Raw genomic sequence first — 12,387 nt, 5'->3', positions numbered from 1 at the left:
CTGCTTTGGTCATGAAGAACTCATTGTTGATTCTTTGGGATTATAGCTGCGCTTACACCACGAAATATTGGTGGACCAATTGCACTTACACCACCACATTGCCGCGACAAATTGGTTCGGCAATCCATTGCCGATACAAATTGCCGCGCGAATTTGTCCCACCAAGCTTGATGGTCCAAATTCGCCCGGCTTGTTAAAAGTTCGGCTTTGTCGTAGTGTAAGCGCAAATGGATCGGCAATTAGCTAGTTAGATGGTTCGGCTCCAGGCGGCGCTTTCGAAATGGCGCTTTCTGCCAAGGCTTTCCGCGTTCTGCTTATTGTTTGCGCGCCATCTGTAGCCGGATTTTATAACTAGCTGCAGCGCTGGTGTAAGCGCTTGGTGGATTTTCGATGGTGCGGCATTGGTTCCCGAACCAAGATTGGTGGTCCATTTTCAGGTGGTGTAAGTGCGGCTTATGTTTGAAATCCTCAAGAGATTAACCTGAATACCATGAGGGATAAAGTCTATAGATCATTATCACATGAATATCTACTGGTAGTACACTGATACACAAATTTAAGGCCAGAATAAATAAATGATCTGTTGGACACTCATTTCTTCCGAATATACCATGAATGTCTAATACATGTAGTATATTTATTATCATAGTGACAAGGATTGATGTCCCAAGAGTTCCTCAGTGACTGTCTAGAATAGTGGCTAGTGTTAAAATGTACATGATAATAATATATAAGAGAATTTCTTTAGCGCTCGAATTGTGCAAGGCATATTCTCGAGCGCTTTACAATGCAAAACACTCCCTAAAAAGATGAACTGGCCGATGTTACTTGCCAAACGTATGTTACATGGAAGATTGTTCCATAGCTTGGGGGCAGCCGAGCGAAACGTCCGGTCACCAAAAGTTACGCAGCACGTAGCTGGTACCACAAGTAGTAAATCTGAGTCGCTACGGAGTCTGCGAGTAGACAATGGTTGCCTGACTTTGACCATATCAACCAGGCACTGAGGGGCATTACCCTGGAGGGCCTTAAATAATAGAAGGAGGACCTTGAAGGTTATCCTGTACTTAACATGTACATTATGATGTTATACTTTCATTATGGTTATTCTGATTCCTTCCCGGTAAAAACTCTGTTGTGCTGTCCTTAAACCACTGACTGTCCGTGGGGGATCGAAACGACAACCACACTGGAGCCAATGTAGATAAACTTCTTGTCATAGGAAGATTGTTTACTTTAAGCTTCACTTTTATTGCCTTAATGTCCCGGCAATATTTGCTCCCCTGTGGCTCAGATTACGTTAGGCACACATTTTAATCTCTGCGGTGAATGATATGAGAATGCTTTTGACATGAGGTTGAGGTCAGCAGTGATACTTGATTAACCCTCTTCAGACTAATGTTTTCTTTATCATGTTTCTGCAGCAAATGGAGGGACTGGCAAGTGATTACATAACAAGCTGGCACCCTTTAAGTTTGAGCGATTTGATGACATTATTTATGTTCTTGATAAAGACTTTGTAATTTTCTGACCATCTCTCTCCTTTTTTCAGGTACAAAGAACGAGGTAACGTCGAAGCGTTATTATTCAGTATTTACGCCAAACAGAAGGCCAACCACCAGCGCATGTTCATCCCACCTGAAGGCCTGCTGATTCACGACATAGAGAGTGCTTGGATGAACCTGGAGAAGGCTGAGCATGGCCGAGAGATTGCACTCAGGGAGGAGCTTATGAGGTACCTAATCCAGTAGAACCTCCTTATGAAGGATACCCTCAGGACTGACAAATGCTGTCATTAATCGTGTTAATAGAGAGATGTTCTGATTAAAGAGGTCAAAGTGAATGGGGGCAACTGATTTGTGACCAAAACTAGTGTCCTTAATAGAGAGGGTGTCCCCTAAGGGAGGTGTCTTCTGATGTCAAGTCCGTTTTATCAGAAGGCATCACTGGTATTTTTAGAAGAGAACTGAAGAGGTTCGAGGCTCACCAGACTTGCTGCTGCTTTCTTCACAAGCCAGATATGTTGAAACAAGTCCTGGCTCTTCACATGGGTCTTTGAAGGGGACATCCAACCTTTTGGGTATATGTCATGGCAATTAAAACGTCTGTTTAGATCTACGGATGTAGTCAATAACCAATTTAGCGCCAATCATTGTCATGCCAACAATTGAACATAAGGACTAACGTAGAAGATGATGAAGAAGTAGAAGAATATAAGAACTTATTCCTTTTTGTATTGATTCTTTCAGACAAGAGCGACTAGAACAATTAGCCCAGAAGTTCGAGAGGAAGGCGACACTACGCGAGACATGGCTGAATGACATGGCAAACGTGTTACATGACCATAATGTTGGTGAGAACTCCCAACAAGTGGAGGCCGCTCTCAAGAAACATGAGGCCATCAGCGCAGACATTTTGTCTAGGGTACGTGGCGTGGTGTTTGCTTCAATTCAATGATATCGTGGTCAACATTGGCCACGTCAACGCTTTTAAATCAAATTGTTGTAAATTCTGAACTATTGGTAGTTTTACCACTGTCGTTGATGTTTTGATTAGTCGCATAATATGATAAGTTGCATGAAACAAAAATAATACGATACTTCTCGGCACATATGCATTAAAACTGTATTTGTCATTAGAACTTTACAGTGCATAATTTTAATCCATGTCCGAGGCGATTCTCAAATTTTGCAAATTTTGTCGATTGTAGAAAGTTTTGTTTGAATTTTAATTGAAAATGCATGTAGTAAAGCAAGTCTTTTGCTTGGATGGAATGTCTCATTCTTTTATTTCCCTTCATTGCAGAAAGACAGATTTGCTATGCTGTCGGGCATCGCCAGAGAACTGGTGCACGGGAATTATCACGGAAAGGACAAGACAAAACAAAAGTAGGTCTAACTACTGTAGAATAGACTGCCAAGAATATGATGTCGAATAATGATGTCATAATTTGCCTGAGGTTTGAAGTCATATTGTGTGAGGTTCAACATATGCTCTAGTCATAAGAGTCATGTTCGGTGAAGTCATGAGCCACATCACAAATTTGGCCGTTGTAGAAGGTCTTGTTGACTACTCCCTGGTGATGAGTCAATAAGAGATAGAGAGAGACCTTAATGGTCAACCAGTACCTTTTAATAGCTAGGCATGTGATGATTTTTACAGGTTTTCAGTGAATGGAATGACAATTCCAAAGGGTTGTGTCGACTTCTGTCCCAAGGATTTGATAAAACAGTACCAACTGTCATTATTGCCGTCCTCTTTTCACTGGTGAGATCTTCTGGTTCAACCTCGATGCCGCCACACAACTGTGCCCTTTCTTAGACTGCATGTCCATAGACTGTGATCTTGTGAGCTTGTGAACCTCTGGCGTCATTCCCATGGTCCCCATTGCTTGCTCCCTGTCAAAACCAATGGGAACGTCGAATAATTCAACCATTTTGCGTGTGGGTGCGTCACAAGCTCACAGGCGAACACGAAACAGGGAAAAAACTGCACCAGTGAATAGGCAATGGATACGCAACCTTTTGTATCCCATTTATACAACTGACTTACTTTACTTAAAGCAGACTGGTGGACAGGTTTGAAATCTACTTTCTCACTCGACCTGCTTGAAAGACTTCTGTGATTATATCTGTCTTGAACACAGCTGCAGTATCTTTTGCCAAGTAAAAGCATTTGTATAAAGAAGCTAATGCTCTTTATAATGATTCTGAACTTAGTCAGCTGTACATGTTGTTCTGAACAACATGACGACTCTTGAAGGCTTTTCTGCTTGTTTTGGAGTTAGCAGAAAGACTATTGCCAAACTATTTTGTTCACGCTCTCTCCAAATCTGTTACTATCCGTTGCTACATGCTTTGTTTCCTGAAAAAAAGATATTGATAACAGCTGCCTTCACTCAGAAACTGTGACCTGAATGATACAAATTTATCCGGCTCATCCAGACGTAGCTTATCTCGGTTTCTATAGCATTAAGAAGTATTTAGTACTCCCCCTGACTGGGATGCTGGTCTATCCAAGGTTAACTTCCCAGGTGAGCCTGGTACCCATTTACTCCTGGTTGGAGAGAAGCACGTAGGGTTAACTGCCATGCCCAAGGATACAAAGATGAAACAGTGCTGATCCGTCTGAGAGTCGAACCTATGACCTCCTGGTTATAAGTCTGGCACACTAACCACTCTGCCACTGAACTCCCTGAGAATAACATGAAATTTACGTTTTCGAATTTTTATTTCCAGGGAGCAGGAGATCACAGCTAAGTGGAAGGCTTTGATTGAAGAGCTCAAGAACAAGAAACACACGTTACTGGGCTACTACGACCTGATGGGCATGTTCAGGGATATTGAGAGTCTGCAGGCTGAAATGAAGGATATAGAGGTGAACATATGGACATCTCAAAAACCAGATACCAAAATCAGAATTTAGAGTTGTCGCCTCTAAAGATAGTTGTACCTTAGCTAGGTCTGAATCTGCTCCTGCAATTCACTTTTCAGTTTGAAAATCTTTGTAAGTTTGAATCTACTAATGCTACATATTGTCTTCTAGGGGCCATTGAAATCGGAAGACTACGGCAAACACTTGATGGCAGTGGAGGACTTGCTCCACCAGCATTCCCTGGTCGACGCCCAGGTTAATAACATGGGTCGCAGGGTAGCGGGCCTGAACAAGAAAGCTCAAGAACTCATGGACGAGGATCATCCCAGTAGCGATATTCTGAGCAGTAATCTGGACGATCTCAATGAAAATTTTGAAAAGTAAGTAAAATTTTATACATGTTCGGTGGAATCTCCATTAGTGAACACCTTTGTTGGGAGGACACCCCTCTCTATAAGGGACAGTGATTTTGGTCCCACATTTCTTTACAATTTGACCTAGTGTAATCGGGACAACTCCCTATTAAGCCAAGGACAGCACTTGTCAGTCCCAAAGGTATCCTTATTAGACAGGTTCAGCTGTATTGTGTTACAGTGGAACCTCCCTTAGCGGACACCTCTCTAGTAAGGACAACCTCTCTATTAAGGACACTAGTTTTAGTCCCAATGCGGTTGTTTCTATTCATTTTGACCTCTCTAATATCAGGACACCTCTCTATTAAGGGCAGCACTTGTCAGTCCCGAGGGTATCCTTATTAGACAGGTTCTGCTGTATTCTGTTACTTCACATCAGGCCCTATTCTACAGATTTTAGATCATAATGGAATACTTATAAGTTTTCATGGACATCCTACAAAATTTGTCTATGTTCTCTTAAATTTGTATTTGTGTTGTTCCAGTATTTACAACCTGTGCAACTCGAGGAAGAATCAACTCGACGAATCGCAGAAATTTTACCAGTTTCTTCGCGACACCGAAGAAGAAGAGAGTTGGCTGCTGGATAAACAGCGGCTGGCCAAGTCTCTGACAACTGGGAAAGATCTAGTGGCCGTCCTTCGTCAGCTGAAACAGCATGAGGTATGTGGTGGTGTGATTTCCTAATGTGAGCTATTGTTATCCATCGCAGAGTGTCGGTGATCGTTACATGCTACATGTATGTGATAGTTTTTCTACTCTATATCATTATTAGAGGCTAGCTCAAATTGTTCTTTATCAATCCAGGTACTGGAAGCCGAGATGGAAGCGCGTTGGCCAAACTGCGAAACCATCTGCACAGCCGGTAACGACCTGATCAGCAAGGACCATTACGCTAAGAAAGAAATCCGAGGCCATATCCGCAGTTTGAAGGACAACTGGCAAAAATTGAAGGATTTGGTGAAGAAGAGAAGGAAGCGGCTGGAAGATGCTGAGGAGGCACAACAGGTAGGCCTAATTCATTCAAGCTGACAGGTCAAATATACTTTCCCCAGTGAGGCCGAATTATTTGTCGCTTTAAAATTTGTCAGCACCTACATTTCACTGTAATTTCTTCGGTTTATTGTCTAGTTGGTCTTAGAAATTTTCTGGTATAATTGGTTTGCTGATTTGGTGCTGTGATTTATTTTTCCAAATTTGAGATTATATTGAATGGCTTTCAGCAGCTTTTGCATCCAACTCTTCAATATTTTGATTTTGTTTCAATTTCAGTATTATGCTGATGCAGATGAAGCTGAGTCATGGATCAAAGAGAAGATGCCATTAGTTTGTAGCGATGACTTTGGGAAGGACGAATCAAGTGCCGGGGTAAGATTCAGTGCCATCTGGTTTGATTGCCTTTAACCAAATCAATGTTTTATCACATTTCTTTATTTGTTTTATGTACAGTATTATCTACTGTCTCAAAGTGTGTTACAATTGCAAACATTATTACCCAGCATATCCAGTATTAACCTTTCTGGAGAACCAAGGGCAGCCACACTCAAGGATATTTCAGCCCAGTTGAGAATTGGCGCCGATCAAAAAAGGGCTGCTGCAGCAAAAGGGTTAAACTTGCAAGATGCTAGTAATAGCCTTGGCCCTTATTTGTAGAATGTGACTTCACTTAAAGTGATACTATGATGTGATTTACAACTTTGCGGAAATACGTCCGTTTTTAACTGTTGATTACAAATGTAAAGCTCAAATTTTCCAATTATTTGATTAGATTTATTATAAAATTGCTGAATGTAAACCACCGGGACTGCGAAAATGTTCATGTTGTGACGTCATCAACGAAAACGGCATCGAAGCGAGCCGTCCGGGCGGGATTAAACCAACAATTTCTAGAAAATGTGCATTTCGATTCGAAAACCTTACCGATTTATGAGAAAGTGACGTAGTCATTTTTCAAAAACAGCTAATACATTATATTTATGGTGAAATTTGACACGAGTTACCTTTTAACATTGACAAGAAACTCTGCCTCACTGCACTGACTATTTCCGGCTGTTATAAAACGCGTATTCCGCGAAAATCCTCAATCACAAAGCCGCCAGTAAATACGCGCATAATATTGAATGATAATTATATTATACAAATAACAACATAAATCATAAATCGGAGGCAAGAGCTACCAGTTATCTGCACATTTCATCGGTCAGATTTTAATCCTCTGGAGCGCCATTCATGCCATTCCGATCGACTCTTCCCTCTATTTTTCTTGGTGTTGATAAACTTTGCATGTTATCTTCGACACCACCGTGGTTCTTTCCCTAACGGAACACATTGCGGGGCTGCTTTCAAGTGTGATTGATGCCCGGATTGATGTACGTTACGGTATATGCCTCCTTCAAATATAAGTCGATGACGAACTGAATTCTGGCCTACGAATTTTTTTAGGACAATCTCCTTGCAGCTCGAACCTAACCAACCATATGCGACTGCACATTGGAGTCTATTTTAAGCAATCACAAAAACTTACTTCGCGGCCCGTCTAGAGTATAAGTTTATTTCAATCTACAAGGTGCTTGTGATTTACGGCGCATACAGCGCACCATATAAAGGGGGTTCCCAAAGACCTTGTCACCAGGAGTACTTCATGCGCACAACAATGCACACTACTAATATGAAAAACTCTCACCTGCGGTTCAGGTAGCCACCCTGTAGCCAAGTTAGATTTTTCCGCGGAATCCGCGTTTTATAACAGTCGGACTATTTTAAGTAAGAATGAGTTCAGACCTGTCACATGAGGAACTAGAATTATGCTCTACAGGGATGGTGGCTTTCTCAACCGTAGAGCACACAGCTAAGTTAATGGTATATCTGCTGCTCGGCAAAAATCCGGTTTCTGATATCCGGACTTTCCTTTTCCAGGCTTTGTTGCGGCGTCAAAACCATCTTGGGGAGGAGATCAACGCCTACGATAGCGACATCAAACGCTTGGAAGAACTTTCGACGTTGATGACGAAAGCGGGAAATGTCCATAATGTAAGTTCAGAAATGGAAGACAGGCAAGATTAAAGTTTCCGTCTTGATCAAAACGTATCCTTCACCCTAAAACCCTCGTCAGTTTGCCAAAATTGGACGTCTCCTACCGACTCCTTTGATCAACTCAATTTCAGTTTTGAGATGAAATAATCTTTACTGGATAAATCTTAGGAATGATAGTTTTCAACTTGTGTATTTGCCTAATGAAAATCTTGTACTCGGGTTAATTCGACTTTTGATATTTTAGGTTAACTTATGTCGTCAATGCTTTTAAAAGTGAGGTTTTATGAATGTACCTGTTCCACTTATTGATGTTTTAGGTTGACTTCTACCTTTATTCTTTGCAAAAGTACGGCTTAAAACTGTCAGCCTGGTTTTATCATGATAACTTCAAATTGTAAAATAGTCTATGGAAAGAATGCATGAAATTACTAAATATTCTACTAAAATCTGAGTTGTTAAACTATACAGACTAGTGAGTGCGTCTAAAGGTTTTTTATACCGCATGCAGTACTGAACTCACAACTAAAACATACCATTCTCAGTTTGACTAAGAAGCGAGGTTCTCAACTGTTTTTGTACAAACTTGCACAATTGTAAATTGCATGAGATTTACTAAACGAAACATACCAGCAGAATATCTGCATAAGGTTCAGTAGTGTGGTTTAAAGCTAACATTTTAGGAGTTTACCTGTAGTGTATGTTTTGATATGGAATTGAACTAGTCAGCTCGCATGTTTTTGAGCAAGTGTTCACAGCCAAGATGATAAAAGATGGTACACCTGTAGGATATCAGAAAGGAAACACTTGATGAACATTTTTCGTTTTATACTGGTTTCTTTTTTGATTACTTTGCATGATTTTTCATAAATTATCTGTAAATCAAGTTACAATATGTTTACAGATTTTTCTGATTACGATAATCTGACCAAAATGGGCAAACATACATGTATAATTGATGTAATTGAAAAATCTCAGGGTGACAAATTATTTACAAGTTATGGTGTCATGGACACCAATTTGGTGCCGTTTTATCACAATTAGCAGTTACAGTTTGCCGTCTGTCTAATTAGCTTTTAATTATTTGCCAATTTATTAATAGCTTTAATGCTTAATGATTACATGGGAACAGCAAACATGGCAAATTTTATTACATAATTCAGTAGTGGCTGTGATTTGAGACATCTTGTAATTGGTCACAGACTCATCATAAAGTGAGAATTTGATTAGCAGAATAACAAATTAGCCAATAAGTTATCACATTACGATATAAGGTTTCGTATGGGGGAATACTGCTAATGATGGTTAAATCATTCTATCTGATTATCATTTCAGCCACTAACGATGGGTTGACTTGAAAAACAAACTTGAATTATTTGGTTAGGATATTTTTAAGATGTCATCCCCTTGGGGTAACTCATCTGATGTACAGTAATGGGCTTGGGCCACTCGTCGCAAACAATTTAATCAGTAACTTAATGTTAATCACCACCTTGATGTTATAAACTTAAGCTTTCGGTAAACATTACCTGGTTTTTCAAATCAAATTTCGTCACAGATGCTGGTGTCATCTTAATCGGCGTTATCTTCAGTTGTAAAGCCCTTCGTCTGAACACCAAGAATTAATAAAGACTAGTCTTTATTTGTTCTTGAGTGTACCCATGTATTTCAGCTGAGCGCCAGACGCTTGGGCCTCTTGTTTATTCTTGAGTGTACCCATAGCTTGCGATGTTACCTTTTCACTCAAAAACTTGGGGTTTGAAAATTTCAGGGTGATGATTTAGATCGAGAGGAGGTAGGTATCCTTGCATCTTGACATGTTGGCTGCACACAAACAATCATACGTCTTCATTTGTGCTCGTTTACACCTTGTTCCTGCATTTCAACGTACTAAATTGATCTAATGGCAACGTTGACTCCAGTTGGAATTTTATGGTGTCCTTGAAACTGCTTCGATACACACAATTGCCTGTGAGGAAGGGCGAAGAAATCCTGTGCTTACTGATAACGTGTTGTTGCTGAGCCAATCTTATTTGCACAGAGAGCTAATTCAGGTTCAATTTGTTCTTGAAATGCAGAAACAAACCTCGTTTTGCATTAACAACTGTTTAACTTCATTTGTTTGTTTTAACTTTGAATGTTGGATTTTGCAATTAAAAAATGTTGGAAGTGACTTTTGACTTGGGAAACAGTGCTTCTGATTTGCATGCTACTTTTGTCTGTCTTTTGGTTTGGAGGTGTTTTCTGAAGCGCCCCATAAACAAGTGATTTTTGTTGCTTGACCCACGATAATTATCGCATGCAATAAAAATCTAATTTGCGGGGTGCTTTAGTAGTGGGTGATTTTCTGTCAAGTTTCTGTTGATTTCAGCATGGTTTGGTTTATTTTGTTTCTTGACATGTTGGCTGCACACAAACAATAATACATCTTCATTTGTCTTCGTCATTTCACCCCCGGCTGAGATAGGAAAACTTTAGCGACTGTCTTGGGAACCGATTTCTCTTTTATCTGTTTATTCTTGGGACGAGTGTTTTGACTTTCTTTACCCTAGTTTGCCTACCCTTCTTCGGTGCTATTGGTTTACTATAAAAAATATTCCACTTTTGAAATCATGTCCACTGAGACCGGCATGGCAGTCCAAATTGTCAGCTTGATCTCGTTGAGTGTGCTGTTGGTTAAACATTCTACAGACTAGCAATTGTTATCACAGAGATTTGCAATATTTATCGCTGCGATGAACACTAATAAGATCACCAGCCTGCTGGCAATATCAGTCAATGCTGTAATGTACGATAAAATCCAGTTGATTTGTTATTTATTGCACATCACAGCCAGTTCTTGTTGAAGGTGAAAAATAATAAAATATTGCAGGGCTGCGATAAAATTGTGTCTGTAGCATGTTCTATTGCTAATATTAGCAGATAGGTTTGCAAAGTCAAAGCTGAAAAACTTGATCAATACTACGGTTATGAAAATCCAACAGGGTATAAAAAAACTTTTCAGCTCTACCATACCGCGTCAGATTTAATATGAGCTGAGGTCAGCTGTAGCCTCATTCATAGGTTTACAGATTTCTCACCAAAGTTCCCTCAATATTTAGTTGCGCCCCTTGATAAGGACGAACCAGCTTGTGAGTATTTTGTCTGGGATTTTTTTATTGGTCGATGCATGATGTCATAGTGATTAGATTTTGGTGTTGTTTTTAGCTGTCATCAAAAGTTTTCTCCATGGCTTGGTAGTGGCCATTTGAGATTGGAGATTGATGGTCATTATAGAGATTGATGGTCATTATAGATTGGTGCCTATAAGGGATTTGTGCCCATTATACATTAGATTGATGGCGATTATAGATTGGTACCCATCAGAGATATTACCCATCAGAGATAGTACCCATCAGAGATAGTACCCATTAGAAATTGATGGCCATTGGAGATTCCTACCCATCAGAGATAGGTGCACATTTGAGATTTGAAGTCATTAGAGATGGATGCCCATTAGAGAAATGTGCTCATTATAGATTGATGGCCACTAGAGATTGGTACCCATTAGAGATAGATGCCCATTAAAGATTTGTGCCCATTATAGATTGATGGCCACTAAAGATTGGTACCCATTGGAGATGGATGCCCATTAGAGATTTGTGCCCATTATAGATTGATGGCCACTAGAGATTGGCACCCATTAGAGATATATGCCCATTAAAGATTGGCACAGGTTCCCATTAGAGATTGGCACACATTAGACAGCTGCTTATCAGTTTTCTGAAGCATCACATTGGGTGAAGAGGTATTGATGTTGGCTGTACCTGGCTTAATAGCAAAGCAAATGGAGGCATGTTTTCTCCAGTTTTAGCAAAGGTCATTCCTAGACATTTTTTTGCATTTGCTTTGCCATATGTCATTTAACCAGCTAAGGAAAAGTAGATTGTGCTTCTAGGTAGTGATTTGATTTGCTGCTGCTGTAACCCAAGAAGCATCCTATACAGGGTGTCCCAGGTACAGTTGTGGTCCTCACAGCTTATAACATCTATAATGTGGTGTATTGCCACTATGTGCTGCATTTCATGAATGTTGTGTGCTATGAGGACTGTTACTTGTGACCAGTACTGCAGAGAATACCACGATGCATTTTCTCAGAGACACCCTGTATTGGAGACTTTGCAATTCACGTTTTGATGGCATCACATTTAGAAGTTGTGATACCGGCCCGGAGTGATTTAATAAATGGAAGGGTTGTTGAATTATGTTACTGTTTAACTGTTAACAGCAATTAACACCACGAATATGGTGTTATTAATTAACACCACGAATATGGTTTTGAACATGAGTTTAGTTTTATATTAGAACTTATATTTGTTACTGTGGTTTTGAACATGAGTTTAGTTTTATATTAGAACTTATATTTGTTACTGTGGTTTTGAACATGAGTTTAGTTTTATATTAGAACTTATATTTGTTACTGTTCGAAAATTCTCCATTGCCAGTCAACTTGCGTGTACTTTTTTTGAAAACTATTCAAAGGGTGGTTGGAGTAGATTGACGCTTTTGTAGTAGTGATGTTTTTGCTTTG

General features: G+C 39.9%; 1 protein-coding gene across 9 annotated transcripts in view; it reads left to right on the top strand.

The window, feature by feature from the left end:
* LOC135485613 (spectrin beta chain, non-erythrocytic 2-like) overlaps positions 1–12,387 on the top strand; it is a 78,500-nt gene that overhangs the window by 16,949 nt on the left and 49,164 nt on the right. For 7 of the 9 annotated variants that reach the window (XM_064767836.1, XM_064767842.1, XM_064767841.1 and 4 more), the window contains 11 exons: positions 1,553–1,735; positions 2,250–2,424; positions 2,806–2,888; positions 4,239–4,377; positions 4,546–4,754; positions 5,273–5,450; positions 5,595–5,795; positions 6,060–6,155; positions 7,704–7,817; positions 9,589–9,612; positions 10,919–10,948. In XM_064767836.1, the coding sequence (XP_064623906.1) occupies positions 1,553–1,735; positions 2,250–2,424; positions 2,806–2,888; positions 4,239–4,377; positions 4,546–4,754; positions 5,273–5,450; positions 5,595–5,795; positions 6,060–6,155; positions 7,704–7,817; positions 9,589–9,612; positions 10,919–10,948 (1,432 nt within the window). The remainder of the gene's footprint in view (positions 1–1,552; positions 1,736–2,249; positions 2,425–2,805; positions 2,889–4,238; positions 4,378–4,545; positions 4,755–5,272; positions 5,451–5,594; positions 5,796–6,059; positions 6,156–7,703; positions 7,818–9,588; positions 9,613–10,918; positions 10,949–12,387) is intronic. The other 2 variants (XM_064767835.1, XM_064767838.1) reach the window with 2 other exon arrangements.

The sequence above is a fragment of the Lineus longissimus genome, chromosome 3, assembly GCF_910592395.1.
Source record: "Lineus longissimus chromosome 3, tnLinLong1.2, whole genome shotgun sequence".
Lineage (NCBI taxonomy): Eukaryota > Metazoa > Nemertea > Pilidiophora > Heteronemertea > Lineidae > Lineus > Lineus longissimus.
This window is presented reverse-complemented; position numbering and strand designations above follow the sequence as displayed.